This window comes from Oryx dammah, unplaced genomic scaffold (genome assembly GCF_014754425.2).
Source record: "Oryx dammah isolate SB20612 unplaced genomic scaffold, SCBI_Odam_1.1 HiC_scaffold_5, whole genome shotgun sequence".
In the NCBI taxonomy this organism is placed as follows: domain Eukaryota; kingdom Metazoa; phylum Chordata; class Mammalia; order Artiodactyla; family Bovidae; genus Oryx; species Oryx dammah.
The window spans coordinates 94,661,521-94,679,100 of NW_024070189.1; the positions used below are offsets into that span (position 1 = coordinate 94,661,521).

General features: G+C 48.0%; 1 protein-coding gene across 2 annotated transcripts in view; it reads left to right on the top strand.

The window, feature by feature from the left end:
* The first annotated feature begins 8,632 nt into the window (after window positions 1-8,632).
* DNMT1 (DNA methyltransferase 1) overlaps window positions 8,633-17,580 on the top strand; it is a 43,216-nt gene continuing 34,268 nt past the window's right edge. The window contains exons 1-2 of one of the 2 annotated variants that reach the window (XM_040240747.1): window positions 8,633-8,793; window positions 16,881-16,917. In XM_040240747.1, coding sequence (XP_040096681.1) covers window positions 8,714-8,793; window positions 16,881-16,917 — 117 coding nt within the window. In that variant the 5' untranslated portion in view covers window positions 8,633-8,713. Of the gene's footprint in view, window positions 8,794-8,969; window positions 9,348-16,880; window positions 16,918-17,580 lie in introns of those variants that run through there. The other variant, XM_040240748.1, reaches the window with a different exon arrangement.

A 17,580-nucleotide genomic window follows, 5' to 3' on the forward strand; every position in this document is an offset into this window, starting at 1 on the left:
AATGTGGAGTTTGTCACTGTATGAACGGGAAGCCATTCTTTTAAATTAATCCCCACTTAGATTCTTCCCAGTATATTGCTACAGACAAGGCTCAGTGGGGGGCTGCATCCACTTCTCTCCCTCTCTCTGTCTCTTCTTTTTTTTTTTTTGCTGCACCTCAAGGTTTTTGAGATCATAGTTCTCTGATCAGAGCTCAAACCTGGGACCCTGGCACTGAGAGGGTCAAGTCCTAACAACTGGCTGCCAGCGAATCTCTCACTTCTCATTTTGCATATGTTTGTGAGTACATTTTAGGAGAAATTCCTGGAAGTAGAATAGCTGAATAAAAGGGTGTCTGCCTTTGTTCCGGTGAATATTTGCAGACTGAGCATTTAATATAGAGGGAGAGCCAGCATGCCCTTACTCAGGCAGGGCTCCTCGAGTCTTTGTTCTGTGCCAGCTACATCTTGGACACTTTGTTAGATGATGGCAAAAAGTTATCACCCCAAAATGTGTGATCACCAGCTGAGGCATAGGCTGTGAAAGAAAGAGCCTATCAACTCGAAGGTCTGTGGCGGGTGTTGACACGATGTGAGTTCTGCCTAGTGCTCTAATCTAGAAAGATGGTACTGTTGAATCTATTTGCAGGGCAGAAATGGAGACACAGGACTTCCCTGGTGGCTCAGACAGTAAAGCGTCTGCCTACAATGCGGGAGATCTGGGTTCAATCCCTGGCTGGGGAAGATCCCCTGGAGAAGGCAATGGCACCCCACTCCAGTATTCTTGCCTGGAGAATCCCATGGACGGAGGAGCCTGGTGGGCTACAGTCCATGGGGTCGCAAAGAGTCGGACATGACTGAGTGACTTCACTTTCACTAATGGAGACACAGACATAAAGAACAGACTTGTGGACACAGTGTGGGAAAGGAGAGCAGGGGGTGCACTGAGAGAGTAGCAATGACTACATTACCATATGTAAAATTAGATAGCCAGTGGGAATTTGCTGTATGTCTCAGGGAGCTCAAACACAGTCCTCTGTGACAACCTAGATGTTTGGGATGGTGTGGAAGGTGGAAGGGAGATTCAAGAGGAAAGATACATATATATACCTATGACTAATTTATGTTGATGTACAGCAGAAACCAATACAATATTGTAAAACAATTATCCTCCAATATAAATTTATTTTTTTAAAAGCCTATTGGGACTTCCCTGGTGGTCCAGTGATTAAGACTTTGCCTTTCATTGCAAGGGGGTGCAGGTTTGATCCCTGGTTGGGGAACTAAGATCCCACATGACTTATGGCCATAAAACCAAAACATAAAACAGAAGCAGCATTGTAACAAATCCAAGAAAGACTTAAGAAAAGAAATGAAACTTAAAAAAAAAAAAGGCCTGTCAAGACATCTGATAGTCTTGGGGGAGGTCAGGAAAGGCTCCTTGAAGGAAGTGATGGGTGAGTCAAAATAGAAAGAATGACTAATGATTCTCTAAGCAGGAGAAGTGAATGCATGGAGCAGCAGGCTAAAACAACAGCAAGTTCTGAAACCTTACAATATTTTTTTTACTGCTGGATAACAAAAAAGCCCACGGTCTAGTGGCTTAGAACACTACCAGCCATGTATGATCACTCAATGGTTTCAATAGGCTGGGGATCAGAAAGCAGCAAAGTGAACGGTTCCAGCTTGAGGTGTCTCAGAGAATACAGTCAGATATTGGCTGGGGTTACAATCATCTGAAGGCTTGACTGGGGCTGGAGGAACCACTTTCAAAGTGACTCACTCACCTGGCTGACAAACTGGTTCCTCTTCCCATGGCCTCCCCACAAAGCTGCTTGAGCATCCTCATGACATGATGGCTGGCTTCCCCCAAGAGAACAAGTTGGCTTTTGTGGTCTAGACTCAGAAGTCCTTTTTATACTGTTCATGGAGTTCTTGCATATAGTCAAAGCTATGTTCCTTTCAGTAGTCACATACGGAAGTGAGAGTTGGACCATACAGAAGGCTGAGAGCTGAAGAAGTGATGCTTTCAAACTGTGGTGCTGGAGAAGACTCTTGAGAGTTCCTTGGACTGCAAGGAGATAAAACCAGTCAATCCTAAAGGAAATCAATCCTGAATACTCATTGGAAGGACTGATGCTGAAGCTGAAGCTCCAATACTTTGGCCACCTGATGTGACGAGCCAAGTCATTGGAAAAGACTCTGATGCTGGGAAAGATTAAGAGCAAAAGGAGAAAGGGGCAGCAGAGGATGGTTGGAAAGCATTACTGACTCAATGGACATGAACTTGGGCAAACTCTGAAAGATACTGAAGGACAGGGAGGCCTGTGCTGCAGTCCATGGGGCCACAGAGAGTCGGACAGGACTGAGTGACTAAATGACAACAATAACTGAGAAGTCCTGCACCTTCACTTCCACCATACTCTCTTGGCTGTAGAGACTGGCCCCGGTTCATTCTTGGAGAGGATTCCAGAAGGGCGTGAGTACTGAGAGGCAAGGAATGTTGGAGGGCCCTGTAGGAGGTGGGCTTCCGCAGCTCTTAGACAGGAAGGAGTGGGGAGCCTCTAGGATGTAGCTCAGCTGGGTGAACCAAGGGATGAGTGGCAAAAGCTGATGTGGTTGGAGCTAGGCCTGTAGGAGTTGGGTTTATCCTAAGAGCCCTGGGAAGCCATTCAGGTATCTTCAGTAGGGTAGAGAGGACGTGATAAGATCAGATCTAGATTAAAAATAATAATTTGTTTTTGGCTGTGCTGGGCCTTCATTACTGCTTGGGCTTTTCTCTTGTTGTGGCGACTGGGGGGCTACTCTAGTTGGGGCACACAGAGTTCGCATTGCGGCGGCTTCTCTTGTTGTGGAGGATGACCTCTAGGACGTGAAGGTTTCAGTAATTCTGGTTCATGGGCGCAATAGTTGTGGTTCCTGGGCTCTAGAGCACAGGCTCAGTAGTTGTGGCTTACTTGCTCCTTGGCATGTGAGATCTTCCCGGACCAGGGATCGAACCCGTGTCTCCTGCGTTGGCAGGCAGGTTCCTCACCACTAAGCTACCAGGGAAGCCCCTCAGATCTAGAAACTTCACACTTCCTTGTGGAGAGTAGGTGGTAGAAGGGCTGAAGGGCAGCCCGGGAAGGAGACCAGGCAGGTGTCCAGGAGAGGGGGGAGGAATGACTTGAGTTGGGGCACTGGCCCTGGAGGGGCAAATCAGCTAACTGACTCAGGGGCTGTTTGAAGGAAAACCTGGCCAGGCGTGGTGGCAAGCCTAAACAGAAAGCCCTCAGCCTGCTCAAAGGCCCTGCAGAGGAGCAGACGGGTCTGCCCAGCACTATTCACCATAGGTTTCCCAAGATCTGATTTCCAGTCACTTGAGCCTAGAGAGTTTGCGAGGCTCTGTCCTGGTGGTCTTCCTGCTGGGCCACCTGCCTGGGGCTGGGAGTGGCAAAATGTCCCTGTGCAAGCCTTGAGTGCTGTTCCCAGGGCCTTTGCTGGGCTGGCATCAAGTAAGAGCTCAGTGGCTGTGACTAATTCCCCAGCATGTGGCGTGACTCAGCTTCTGCCTTCTGATTAACCATGGCTCAGGACATGTAGCCATCCCTCCACCAGCCCTGTGCTCTGGGCTGCCGAGACCTTAGTTGGGCTGACCCCCAGGACTCTCCTGGTCTCTGGAGTGTGGCCCTCCAGCTGGAGGCAAGAATGTGGCTCAGGAACTGGGAGGTGGGGCAAATCTTTAAAAAATTTTTGGTTACACTGGGTCTTTCTACACGTGGGCTTTCTCGAGTGTGGAGAGTGGGGACTGCTCTTCATCAGAGTGTGCGGGGTTCTCATTGCGGTGGCTTCTCTTGCTGCACAGCACAGGCTCTAGGCCCATGGGCTTCAGCAGTTGCAGCCCACGGGCTCAGTAGTTGTGGCACATGGGCTTGGTTGCTCTGAGGCATGTGGAATCTTCCTGGAGCAGGGACTGAACCCACCTCCCCTGCATTGGCGGGCGGATTCCTATCCACTGCTGGGGGAAAATCTTCTGCAGGGAAGGAGTCTGGTGGCCCAGCCAGTCACTCTGGAAGCCATGTGTAGCCCTTTCCCCGGACCTTGGCCAACATTTCACCGGTCAGGTGAGTCAAGCAAAGCAGGTGCTTCAGGGACTGTAGACAGAACCTGGGTTTGCAACTGATCTGATTTGGACTACAGTTTCTGAGTTTGTGAAATGGAAATCATAGTGTTGTGGCGGGGGGCAGGGGAGAAAACCACTCTGTACCTACCAACATTTGCATCAGGCACCTCCCACGTGGTAGCCCCCATGTCCTATGTATTCAAAGGATATTTGGATTCCAACTGAGTGAGCCCTTGGAGAGCCAGCTGTGAATGAGGCAGACCACCAAATCCTTGCCCTCTGGAGATCAGTCTTTTCTTTAAAAAAAAAATTGATTCCATTTCTTTGGGGCTGTTCTGGGTCTTCATTGCTGCATGTCGGCCTTCTCTAGCTGCAGCAAGCCAGGAGTACTCTCTAGTTGCAGTGCTCAGGCTTCTCGTTGCAGTGGATTCTCTTGTAGAGCATGCGCTCTAGGGCGTGCAGCCTTCAGTAGTTGCGGTGCACTGGCTTAGTTTTCCCACAGCACTGGAATCTTCCCGGACCAGGGATCAGAATGGTGTCCCCTGCATTGGCAGGTGGATTCTTAACCACTGGACCACAAGGAGCTCATGATTTTTGCAGGGGTTGGCTTGCTAAGGCCCATGGGCTAAATCTGGCCCAGCAAGTTGTTAGAAATTAAGTTTTTTTTAATGTAAATAAAGTTTTATTGGAATACAGCCATAGCTATTCCTTTGTGTATGTCTATGGCTACTTCTATGCTAGAAAGGCAGCGTTGAGTTGACCGAACATATGGCCTGCAGAACCTAAAATACTATCTGATTCTTCATAGTGAAGTTGTCAACCTTTGCTCTACTCTAGTGGAACAGAAAGACTATGACAGACAGAAATAAGAGTCAATGACGGTGCTAAGTGCCACGAAGCCACAGGAAGATAGAAAGGCGGGGCTGAGGGGTTGTTTCCAGATGAGTGGACAGGTTGGGGGATCCTGTGGGTAGCAGCAACTTTTGAGCGGTAGATCTCCCAGAAGAGTAGCCTGGGCAGCATTGACATTGAAAGCAAAGGCCCTGGCGCTTGAGAGCTTGAAAGACTGAAAGTGGGTCAGAGAAGCTGGGGCTCACTGAGGGGAGTGGAAATGAGTTGCATCATGGCAGGACTTTGCGGTGGTGGTGGTGTTTTAGTCATTAAGTCGTGTCTGACTCTTATCACCCCATGGACTGTAGCCTGCCAGGCTCCTCTGTCCATGGGATTTCCCAGGCAAGAATACTGGAGTGGGTTGCCATTTCCTTTTCCAGGGCCTTGTAAGGGTAGTTAAATGCTTACATTTCAAGGGCAGTAGAAAGTTCTGTAAGATTCTAGAGGGAAAGAAAAGGGCATTAAAAGTGTTTGAAAATGCCCTCTGGATGGAGTGGGCTGAGAGATTGGGGAAGGGGCTGCTATTATAGTACAAGTGAGAGATGATGGCAGTCTGGGTTACACAGAAAGTCATGTGTGTATTTCAGAGGAAGAAGCAACAAATTTCTCACCTCCAGCAGGTGAGGGGAGGAGAGGAATTAAGAGATGGTGCCTGGCTGGTTTCTTCTGAGCAACATGAACAGATCAGCTGGGCTGAAGGTGCAGCTTTGACACCAACTTGCTGGGTGAAAGTGAAAGTGTTACTTGCTCAGTTGTGTCCAGCTCTTTGCAACCCATGGACTGCAGCCCACCAGGTTCCTCTGTCCATGGGATTTCCAGGCAAGAATACTGTATTGGGTTGCCATTTCTTTCTCCAGAGGATCTTCCCAACCCAGGGATTGAACCCGGCTGTCTTGCCTTGCAGGCAGATTCTCTACCATCTGAGCCACCAGGAACCTCGGCCAGTTTTTATCGCTGAGCCCTTGTCCCATCTGTAGAACGGGTCGAAATTATCCCTTGGCAAAGGGATTACAAAGAGAATCTACCTGAGAGGGAGGTTCTAATAAATGCAGCTGCTCTCCTGTGAGCTGAGGCCCTTGAACAGCAGGACTGCTCATCTATCTCCCCTCCCTACCCCATCCCATGAGCGCCCCCTTTCCTAAGCTGGGTTAGGGACCCAGATGCTGGCTTTTGACAGGTCTACACATTCAGGCTTTGGAGTTAAAGACACCTGGATTGATAGTTCTTCCTGTTTACTGAGCCTGTAATCTTGGGTAAGCCAGCCTCCTTTGTGACGAATCTCCTAGGCCATGGGAAATGGAGTGGGGAGGAGTCTTGAAACCTCCCTTTATGGTGGTTAAAGACTGAGTGTGTGTTAATCGCTCAGTCATGTCTGACTCGTTGAGACCCCATGGACTGCAGCCCACCGGGCTTCTCTGTCCATGGGATTCTCCAGGCAAGAATACTGGAATGGGTAGCCATTCCCTTCTCCAGGGGATCTTTCTGACCCAGGGATCGAACCCAGGTCTCCTGCATTACAGGTGGATTCTTTGCCATCTGAGCCACCAGGGAAGCCTGTTAAGGGCTAAATAACTCCTAAAGATCCTGGTACAGTAAGTAAGGAAGTACTGATTAAATATTCAATTAATAGCTATTAGTTTTATTCCTAATATTTCAGTTCTCCTGGATCCTGACCTGCAGTGGTAACCCATGGCGACCAGAGGGTCTGAGGTCCACTTCTGGAAGCTCTCCACCAGTTGCTGGGGGAACTTAGTTTATGTGCATGTTTACAAATACATTCACTTGTAAATTGCATAATACAAAAATGTAAATGTATACTGTAACCTTGGAACTCCATTCTGATGCTTACGTTGTGGCAGATAAAGTACTTAAAAAAAAAAAGTAGTCCTATCCTATTGATGATTTATTTCTTTATTGGGATAAAAAAACCATAGCATTTATTATCTTAATTGTTTTTAACTATACAGTACATTACTAACTATATGCACATTGTTCTGCAGCAGATCTCAAACTTTCATCTTGTGAAACTGAAACTCTATTCCTATTGAACAATTTTCCTCTTCCTCCCAGCCCCTGGCAACCACCATTGTTCTTTCTCTATGAGGTGACTAAGTCAGATACCTCTAAGTGGAATCACACAGTGTGTCTTTTTGTGACTAGTTTATTTCACTTAGCATAATGACCTCAAGTTTCACCCAGGCTGTTGTAAAAGGGCAGGATTGCTTTTTTTTTTTTTTAAGGCTGAATAATCCATTTAATACATCCATAATGTATATGCCACATTTTCTTTATCCATTCATCTATCCTGTCCTTTGGGTTGCCTCCACCTCTTGGCTATTGTGAATACTGCCACTAAGAAGATGGGTGTGCAAATTTCTCTGAGATCGTATTTCCTATTCTTTTGAATATTTATCTAGAAATGGGGTTGCTGTTCATATAATTCTATTTTTAGTTTTTTGAGGAGCCTCCACACTTTTCTATAGCAGCTGCAGTATTCTAAATCCCCACTGACAGTGCAAGGGGGTTCTAATTTCCATGTTCTAATCGATCCTTTTTGTTTTGATCCTGGCCATCCTAAAGCATGTGAGGTGATCTCATTGTGGTTTTCATTTGCATTCCCCTGATTGGTCATATTGAACCTCTTTTCATGTACATTTGCCCATCTGTATCTATATGAAACTTTCTATTCCAGTCCCCTGTCTGTTTTCTAGTTATCTTCGAGTTGTAGGAATTCTTTATATATTCTAGCTATTAAGCTCTTATCAGATACGTGGGTTGCCTACATTTTTCTCTCATTATATTGGTTGCTTTTTCACTTTGATTCCTTTGCTGTTCATGAGTTCACTTTAATTTTCATGAGTTCGCTTTAACATAGTCCCATTTGTCTTAGTTTTTGTGACCTGTGGTTTTGGTGTCATTTTCAAGATATTATTACCAAGCCCAATGTTGCGAAGCTGCCCCCTCCTCCACCACACACACACTTTCTTTTAGAAGTGCCACAGTTTTAGGTTTAGGTCTTTAATCCATCTTTTGAGTTAACTTTTATATGTAGTGTAAGGTAAGGGTCCAATTTCATCCTTTTGCAGGTAGACATTCGCATTCTGGGTATCTTTGGCGTGTAGATATGGTTTCTCAGCACCATGTGTTGAAGAGACTATCCTTGCCCGAGTTCTGATGCTTTTTTAAGTACACAGGCTGTGGCAGTGGCCCAGGTCTCTCTACACTGTGAGATCCTTCGTGCATCCTCAACACTTTCTGGAGTAAGTTCTGTTAGCTCCTTTTCACAGATGAGGAAACTGAGGCTGGGTCCAAGTGACCTGCCCAAGGTCGTTATAGTGAGCAAATATAGTGTAGGTGGGATTGGAAATGAGTACTTGAACTTTAGAGCCCACAGGGTATAATGCCCTGGGGATGTTCCTCGTTCTATCCCTAGCAAGCGGCTAAAGAATGAATGAATGAATGTCTCAGGCAAGGCTGGCAGCAAATGGAGGAGCTTGGACAAATCCACTGCTCCGCGCAGGGGTGCTCTCCTCCGTCGCGCATGCGCGACCCCTGTGCGGAGCCAATTCCACAGCCTCCGCCCACTCATGGTACAGCCTCTCTCTGTGTGGTACGGCCCGACTTCCCCCACGCCTGGGCCGGGATGGTACGCGCCGCCTCCGCTCGCGGCCCCTCCCCGTCGGTTTCCGCGCGAAAAGCCAGGGTTGCCTGTGCTGCTGCCGCCTCTGCTGCACCTTCCAAGATGCCTGCCCGTACCGCCCCGGCGCGGGTGCCTGCGCTGGCCTCCCGGGCCTTCTCACTGCCTGACGATGTCCGCAGGCGGTAGGTGCCGCGGGGAACCGGGAACCTGGGTGGGTGGCACGGCGGTGGGGGTGGGGGTCATTTCCCCTCGGGGTAGCCCGTGGCCGCCGCTGACAGACGGGCGCGCATGCGTGGGCTGGCTCGGCGCGCGGCGGCGGTTGGCGCGGGCAGGGTGGCACTTCCGGTCGCGCGCGCCCCTGGCCGTTTGGCGCCAAAATGGGCCAATGCCCCCCTCCCCGTTCCCTGGTGACTAGAAACTTGGGGTCTCTTCTGACCTCAAAGTAGAGCAAGCTTTGGGTTTCCCTTGGAGAGCCCCTTCCCGGAGCAGCCTCGGGCCCAGCTCCTGCCGCCAGCCTGGTCGCGCAGGAAGTGGGCAGCCTGCGGCCTCGGGATACCCCTCGGCCCGGGCACTTCGGCCTCCACTTCCGGTGCCCGGTCCACTCGAGGGGGTTGGGCTGGCCTGGTCCCCGGGGGTATTTGGGGGTACTCTCTCGGCGTCCCACGCCAAGCATCCCGATGGCAGCCTCCAGAGACAGATGCTGCCGCCGGTCGGGGCCCAGGCGCGGCCGGCTCAGGTTTGCGAGCCCTGTCTTCCTTGGGGGGCTCCCTCCGTCACCTCATACGGTAGTCGCATTCTGGAAGGACCCCTTATCCTTCAGTGAGGGCTAGAGCTGGGCAGCGTGAAAACGGAGTGGTTTCTTCCAGTAAATCTGAGCCGTGGGCATCAAGGAAGCCTTGCTAGGGAGAACTGGCTGGTTTCCTTGTGTATGTGTGCGCGTCTCTGTGCATGTGTGGGGAGGGGAGAGGGGGCAGCAGCTACAGCTACTCTGTGAACAGGGATCTTCAGGCAAGACCATTGTGCACCCTAGGCTTTCACTCTTGGAAACTTGCAAACCTCACTTACAACAATGGGGGAACCAGCCCTGAATGCTTCCAACCAGATTTGTGAACCTGATTTTGCCATTTCCCTATTTCCCTTTGCTTGTTTCCTATAGTTGTGCCAGACCAGTTCTGATTTGGGCTTTTGAAAGGTGGAGAGTAGGTGATAGAGGGTATTTGGATCTTCCTCCCAGGTGTCAGACCACTTCTTAGCCACAGTTAGAGGGTGATGTGCCTTGCTAAAGAATCCCTATACATCTCCCCCAAGATAAAACGTGACTTGAATTGGAAATGGATTTATGAAAGTGCCTCGCTTCATTTTAGACCCAGGACCGGGATATTGGGCCCAGCCTTCTTTACCTTATTGGTGAGAGTGCTACCTCCACTGAGCCATCCATGACCTTGGGCAAGTTTCATAAACAAGTCGCATCTGTGGACTTGGACAGTTAACATGGGCTTTAAACTGGTATTGGATTAAATGAGAATATGCCTGGCACATAAAGGCCCCCATGTTAGCATTCTTGACTAATCTAACTTGCTTTTTTTTTCAGTTCTGCTAATTGTATAGAACACTTTACATGATCTCACTTAATCCTCAACTGTTCTCAAGAGTGGTTGCCCCAGTAATTAACTGTAAGGAAGCAAAGATTTCTGCTAAGATCTGCTGCTTGGCAAAACCTTTCCCTTCTGTGAGGGGTTTTATTGGGCCAGAGCAAGTGTTGTGTTTAGCTGAATTTGAATGTTCTTAGGTGAGTGTTACAATCCATCAATCCATCATTCACCCTAGGTTCCATAATACCTTGAACTAGAATTGCCTACTATTAGGTATAGAGTCTGGTTTTAGGGTTTTTTTTTTTTTTTTCGTTTTGGGTTATCTTTTGACTACACCTCACGGCATGTGGGATCCATCCTTGACCAGGGATCAAACCCGTGCCCTCTGCCTTGGGAACATGGAATCTTAACCCCTGAACCACCAGGGAAGTCCAGTGTAGGCTTAGGTTTCTGCCTCAGACACTGACATTGTCATTTTATGTGACCCTCTCAACAGCTTTTCTTAAATTTTGAATTTTAGCTTCTAAAATACAGATGTAAACATGGCATTCAATATTCCCTTTAAAATGTTCTCTTATACCACCTTGTAGATGGAGATATAACTTTTTGATTCATGAAAATTTGGTACCTCATGTTATGGATTATACTAAATCTAGTAGAATAGGAACAAAATTTAGGCCTAGTCCTCACTGAGGAATTCTTGTCACTTATGCTAACTTGTGTTTATATGGCAGCTTCTTTTAAGACTCATACCATTACATTAGCTATATAATGATACTAGAAAATGTTCTTAATGTTTCAGTTCAGTCGCTCAGTTGTGTCTGACTCTTTGCGACCCCATGAATCGCAGCACGCCAGGCCTCCCTGTCCATCACCAACTCCCGGAGTTCACTCAGATTCACGTCCATTTTAATGTTTAGGTATTTGTAAATTTATTTATGGCTGCACTGGGTCTTTGTTGCTGTGCGTGGGCTTTCCCTAGTTGCAGCAAACAGGGGCTACTCTTTGTTGTTGTGTGCAGGCTTCTCATTGTGGCTTTTCTTTCGAAGCACAGGCTCTAGGCGCGTGAGCTTCAATAGTTGCAGCAGTCAGGCTCTACGGCACACGTTTAGTGGTTGTGGCGCACGGGCTTAGTTGCCCTGCAGCGTGTAGAATCTTCCCAGACGAAGGATGGAGCCTGTGTCCCTGCATTGGCAGGCAGATTCTTATCCACTGCGCCACCAGGCAAGTCCAGTGTTTGAGTTTTTAAAGTATAACTAAGTGTAAAAACTAAGTTCAGGACTTCCCAGGTGGTGCTCGTGGTAAAGAATATGCCTGCTAATGCAGGAGACATAAGAGATGAGGATTCAATCCCTGGATTGGGACGGTCCCCTGGAGAAGGAAATGACAACCCACTCCAGTGTTCCTGCCTGGAGAATCCCATGGACAGAGAAGCCTGGCGGGCTACAGTCCATGGGATGATAAAGAGTCGGACACGACTGAAGCAACTTAGCACGCACATGTCCTAAGTCTTCTAAAAATCAGGCCTTTCAGGACAAGCCACATTTTTCCACTTGATTTTTCTTACTCTCCAAGCCACCATCTTTTGTATAGAAAAAGCATTAGTCTTCCCACTTGTCTTTCTGTTGCCATTTGGTCTTTTTTCTCTAAGTGGAAACTTATCGTCTTAAGATATAAGTTGGAGCTGAAGGTTTTCCTGCCCCATAGGCCACGTGATGACTTGAAGTCCAGGACTGCCGTCCCCTTTGCCTGACTTGTCCTGTACCCTTCTTTTCCTTACAAGCCATTCAGGTTATCTTTTAGGTTCTTAGGGCCTGAGACCATGCAGAGCTGCCAGTGTGAGGCTGGGCTGCACCTAACCCCTTCCGCATAGTAGCTACTGTCCATTCATTCCCAAGACTGCTCAGAAAGACAGTCCCCTTTCCCTGCGATGAGAAGGGGTTAAATTCTGTCAGTGTACCCCTCATGCTGCCTCTGCAGTCTGGAGTTGATGATCACTTGTCGTCCAAGCATATTTGCCTCATTGGTTGCATCTGCTGCTTAGAATCCAGTAGACTCAGATTCTTGCTTGCTAGACTTTCACCTTCAGTGAAGCCTGAATTGACATAATACTAGACACCTCCTCACACATATCTGACTCAGCCTTTGTAATTATGACAGCTTTCCTATCTGCTAACCACTCTGATTGGATTAGACTGGGTCTTCAAGTTCTTAACTAGTCTGTGGCTCCTGAGTAGGTACGGAAGGCATAACTGACTTTTCTAGTTCTCCCCTGAAGTAGGATTCTAGACGTGCCGACTCCTGGGGTTCTAAGCCCACCTTGCCCACTTGCCAGCTATATGACCAAGTAGCCTAACCTCCTGATGCTTTATCTATAAAATGGGACAGAGGTGCCCACCACACCAGGGCACTGTGAAGACTGAGCTGAAAGAGGTAAATGTGGCAGAGCAGCACCTGCCCAGAAACCTGCTTCCCTCCTTATCACGTGGCAGCTGTATGTTTCACTTCCATTATTGGGGGGGTGGGGAACATACCTTATTAATGAATTACCAACTTGCAAACCTGATACTAAGGCAGATACTAATATAGCAGCCCATGCCTGCTTATCATTCCAACCTTCCTATTTGCCTGGCTTCTTGTGTACTCATCTGGACCTGTTCTTTTTGCTGCCACCTTAGCTTAGCTTTTGCGCCAGGTGTCCAGCCATTCCTCAGTTAAGATGGTTTTCTCTCTCATTAATTCTTTGTATTCTTGACTTTTGTGATGCTGTTTACTACCTGGGAGCTTCTTCCCTGATCTCCCCCATATTTCTTTTCAATTCTTGGATCCTTATTTTCCTCCAGTCTTAGGATTTCTGCTTTCAGCAGTTGAACAGTACCACCCAGAGATGCCTCTTTGGAGAGCCAGTTCTAATTTCTAGCTGTTAAATAGCCATGTGGATTCACTGGAATGTCTTTCACTCCTAAAATTCATGGTCTGCTCCCTTCTTCCCTACCAAAAAGTTCTGAATTTTTGGTACTGTATTAGTTTTTAACTGCTGTCATAACAAACTACTGCAGTCTTAGTAGCTTAAATGAAACACATTTGTTATCCTCTGATTCTGTAGGTCAGAAATGTGGTGTGGGTCTCACTGGGTTAAAATCAAAGCGTCAGCAGGCTACCTTCCTTCCTGGAGGCCCTAGGGGAGAACCCGTTTCTTACTCTCTCAGGTTGTCAGCAGAATTCAGTTCCTTATGGTTGTAGGACTAAGGTCCCTCTTTTGATGGCTGTAGGGTGAGAGTGGTTCCCCGCACCTGGAGGCGACATCATCTGTTGGCTCGTGGCCCCCTTCCTTCATCTTTTAAGCCCTCAAACCCAGTTCTCACGTCACATCTTTTTGACCATTCTGTAGTCACATCACTTGAAATGCAGCTGGGAACTTTCTCTGCTCCTAGGATTTAAATGATTTGATAGGGCCCACCTGAGTCATCCAAAAATACCCTCTCCATCTTAAGGGCTGTACCCTTAATCACATCTGCAAAGTCCCTTTTGCCATGTAAGGTAACAACATATTCACAGGTTCTGGGGAATTGGCGGAGAGGATCCGTTACCCTTCCCTCCACAAATACTGTCTCTGGCCACCCTGTACCACCCATCATGCAGCCAGTTACAGAGGCACAATCAACAGAACTTTGTAACTTCTCCAGGATGTTCTCAGCTGCTGCTGTGAAGCCATATTACAGATCAGCGTTTCTGATTTAGATGTCAAGAGTTAGCCAGTCAGTCATGTCTGACTGTGATCCCATGCCTTGTAGCCCGCCAGGCTCTATCCATCTGATTTTCCAGGCAACAATACTGGAGTGGCTAGTCATTCCCTCCTCCAGAGGATCTTCTGACCAGGGATCGAACCCAGGTCTCCTGCATTGGCAGGCAGATTCTTTACCATCCAGCCACCAGGGAAGCCCAATTTAGGATGTTAGAGTGATTTAACACCTTACCTCTTTTTAACTAATACATATTGTATATTTCTGCCACCTTGACTTTGTTTTTCCCCCACTAAAATATGACTGATTCTTGGGTTCTATCTCCCTCATGACTCTTCCAATGGTTTGTTAACTATGGAGAAAATCTGTGATTTTTTTAGCCTGACATTGCTGACCTCCTTGAGATAGGCACCCAGCTCCTCTCAGGATTTGCCTTTCTTCCCTTGTGTTGGCCTGACTCCTGTGAGTTTCTTGCCCCTGCTATGGCAGTCCTCTGCCCAGTTCCCACTGAGCTCTCAGCTTCCCTGTGTCCCTCCTTCCTGATGCCATTTATATCCTTTTTCTTCAGAAGCCTCAGACTTAAACTCTGTTAAGCCTTCACAGTGGTCAACGTATATCCTTTTTGCCTTTCAAGAACTGCTCTGATGGAAGCAGCTAGGAATGAATCATGGGATCTTGGACCAGAAGGGAGCTAAGGTTTTATATATATGTATATATAATGTTGCCATCCTCTGTGACTACTCTACTTGGTCCTTCATATCTGCTTCTTATCCTCCTGGCTATGAACCTAGATGGGAGGTAGTGTTACCAGTTTTACTGGAATGGGGATAAACTCTCCAGTGAAAGCCTGGGCATCAGAGGAGACATGCTGGCCAGCCTTCCTCCTGCCCCGCCTCTGGCTCCTCAGTGCCTGCCCTGGGCTCCTGCCTCCCACTTCAGGGCTGAGCAGGTTAAATCTAGTCTTCACAGGGCGAGACTTTTGAGATACCCCCAAGGTCTGTTTCTCCCTGCCAAGCTAAATATCCCACTTCAATAGAAAAGATTCAAAAAATTCCCACCTGCAGATCTGTCTCCTGCCCGGATGGAGGCGTTGTCAGTGTCGGGCAAAGGGCCCACTGGTGGGCTTCCATCTGAGCGTTGTCCTTGACGCCCAAGGTGACCTGCTCAAGGTGGGAGCTGTGTCCTGCCAGGGTTTTGTGAGCACAGTGACTGAAGGCGGGTGGCTGTGGCGCTCCAGCAGCAGTGTGTGCGCCTCCGGCTCTGAGCAACCTGTTCTGCAATCGTCCTCAACTAAGGCTCTCCCAGGACCTGAGTTGCTTTGAGGGTAGAATGACTTTTGCCTGGAAGGGCCTCCACATGATTCTGAAAAGCCTGACTCTGAATCTTGAGTCCAGTTACACAACGCATGTGATACACAGCATATTAACCACTCTGTCGGTAGGCTGCTATCTTTTTTTTTTGGCTGTGCTCCGTGGCAGTGTGGGTTCTCAGTTCCTTGGCCTGGGATCAGACCCAGGCCCCCTGCAGTGGAAGTGTGATTGTCTTCGCCGCTGGCCCACCAGAAGGCCCCTGCTCAGTCTCTTCTATAGCCAGACCTCTGCTGAGCATCCAGTGCCAGCCGGGAGGCCCCTGCCTGGCAGTGCCTACATCTTAGCACTCAGCTCGTTGCCTGAAACAGGGTCTGGCGCAGAGGAGGCACCCACAGATGATGTTTGCAGCTAGAAGCAGGATCCCCACCCACTCGGAGTAGCCACTGTCTGTCACTAGTCCAGCAGAGCCTGTCCCTCACATTCCTGTCTGTGCTGCTTACATCTGCCCTCCCTCTGGGAAGGTCTGTCTGGAAGAACTCTATTCCTGCCCTTTAGGTTGGTGATAACCGAGTGCCTTGCCTGGGTGCCCAAAGGGAGGACCCACGCATGGTGGAGGCCCAGTCCTTCCATGCCCAGGGCAACCCCCCTCTGCTGACAGACGCTGGCTTAGCTGGTTGGACCTGTTCTTACCCCGCTGCCCACAGGAACACTGCCCAAGCCAAGAACAACAGCCTCTCCATTTCCTCTGTGTCTTTTGCTTCTTGTTCCTTTATTCTCTTTGCTCCCTTCCCCCGAAAAGAGGCAAGACACTCATCTTCGGTAATCAAGTCAGACCATGATTTTTCCAGCGAAACTCATGACAGTTCTGCACACCTAAATGACTAGGTACAAACGTTCACAAGGATGAGCTCTTGGGTGAGGCGCCAGCCAGTTTCCCTGACTTCCTCTCTCCTCCTTGTGTGTGGGGTGCCCTGTGCTGCCCCAGGTGACCCCGACTCCATTTCCTACTCAAGAGTGCTGCCGCTCCCACTCTCCCCATCCTGGCCTTCGGGGGTGTTAGCTGACTGTCCCCACAGCCTCCTATTGCCCTGGTTCACTCTTTCTAACCCGTGTGTGCCCTTCTATGGACTCTTGGTCAGGGCCAACTGGAGGAAGACCACCTGTTGGTCACTTAACTTGGGAAGGATCCCAGCTATGCTTCCTCTTTCCCAATGTCTTTTTTTTTTTTTTTTAATCTTAATTTTTGACTGCACTGTTCAACGTGTGGGATCTCTGTTCCCCAACCAGGGATCAGACCTGTGCCCCCTGCATTGGGAGTGCAGGCTCTTAACCACTGGACCGCCAGTGTCTTTAAAATAACATTGTTATAGAGTGCCTGTATTATCCCTTTCCACTATCAGAAAAACACCCCCAGAAAGGGAACCTCATTCAGATTGCAGATGACCTCTTAATGTGTATGTAGGCACTGCAGTGGGGCATTCTACACATTGGGGGTGGGGGGAAACCGTTGTATTTTCTAATATCCGTGTCGAAGTTATTTCCAAAGTTCTTTAAACTGTGGTATTATAGATGAACAGTGTTGCTTAACAAGTATTTTCTTTCTTCCCTTTTTTTCTTCCCCCAGGCTCAAAGATTTGGAAAGAGATAGTTTGACAGAAAAGGTAAGGTCATCTCCACCTTAACAAAATCTTTTATCAGATGTGACTGTCTGATAGACTGTATGGCTCAAAGGCTCTCTTTTCCTTAAGCTCTTAAGGATAACTTGGATGTTTTTGTCTAATGTGCTATATTAATAGGCTGTTATCAGTTAGCTTTTGGTAACTCATCAAGTTTCCCAATCTAGGCTGCCTATCATCAGGTCTAGATTATAACTTGCCTTGGTCACACTGTTTTTTCAGAATCAGTTTTGTTCTGCTATACCATTATGTTTCTGTTTCACTTCCTAATCTTCCCATTTTTCACCACCCTGTAGATGGTGTGATATGATCTTTTAAAAAAAAAAAAAATTTATTTGGCTGCACCAGGTCTTAGTTGTGGCACATGAAATCTAGTTTCCTGGCCAGGGATCAAACCTGGGTCCCCTGCATTGGGAGTGTGGAGTCTTAGCCACTGGACCACTAGGGAAGTCCCTCTTAAAAAACAATAATAAGTAATATGATCTTAATGGAAATATCACGAACATGCCTTGACTCAGCATTGCCTGCCATTCAGTCATTGTTATGTGGCCAGGCAGTGTAACTGTGCCTTAGTCCATTAGTTAGAAACTAATAGTTAGTTTCTAACTCATGGTTTCAGAGTGTGGGGACTTCTAAACATATATCCTT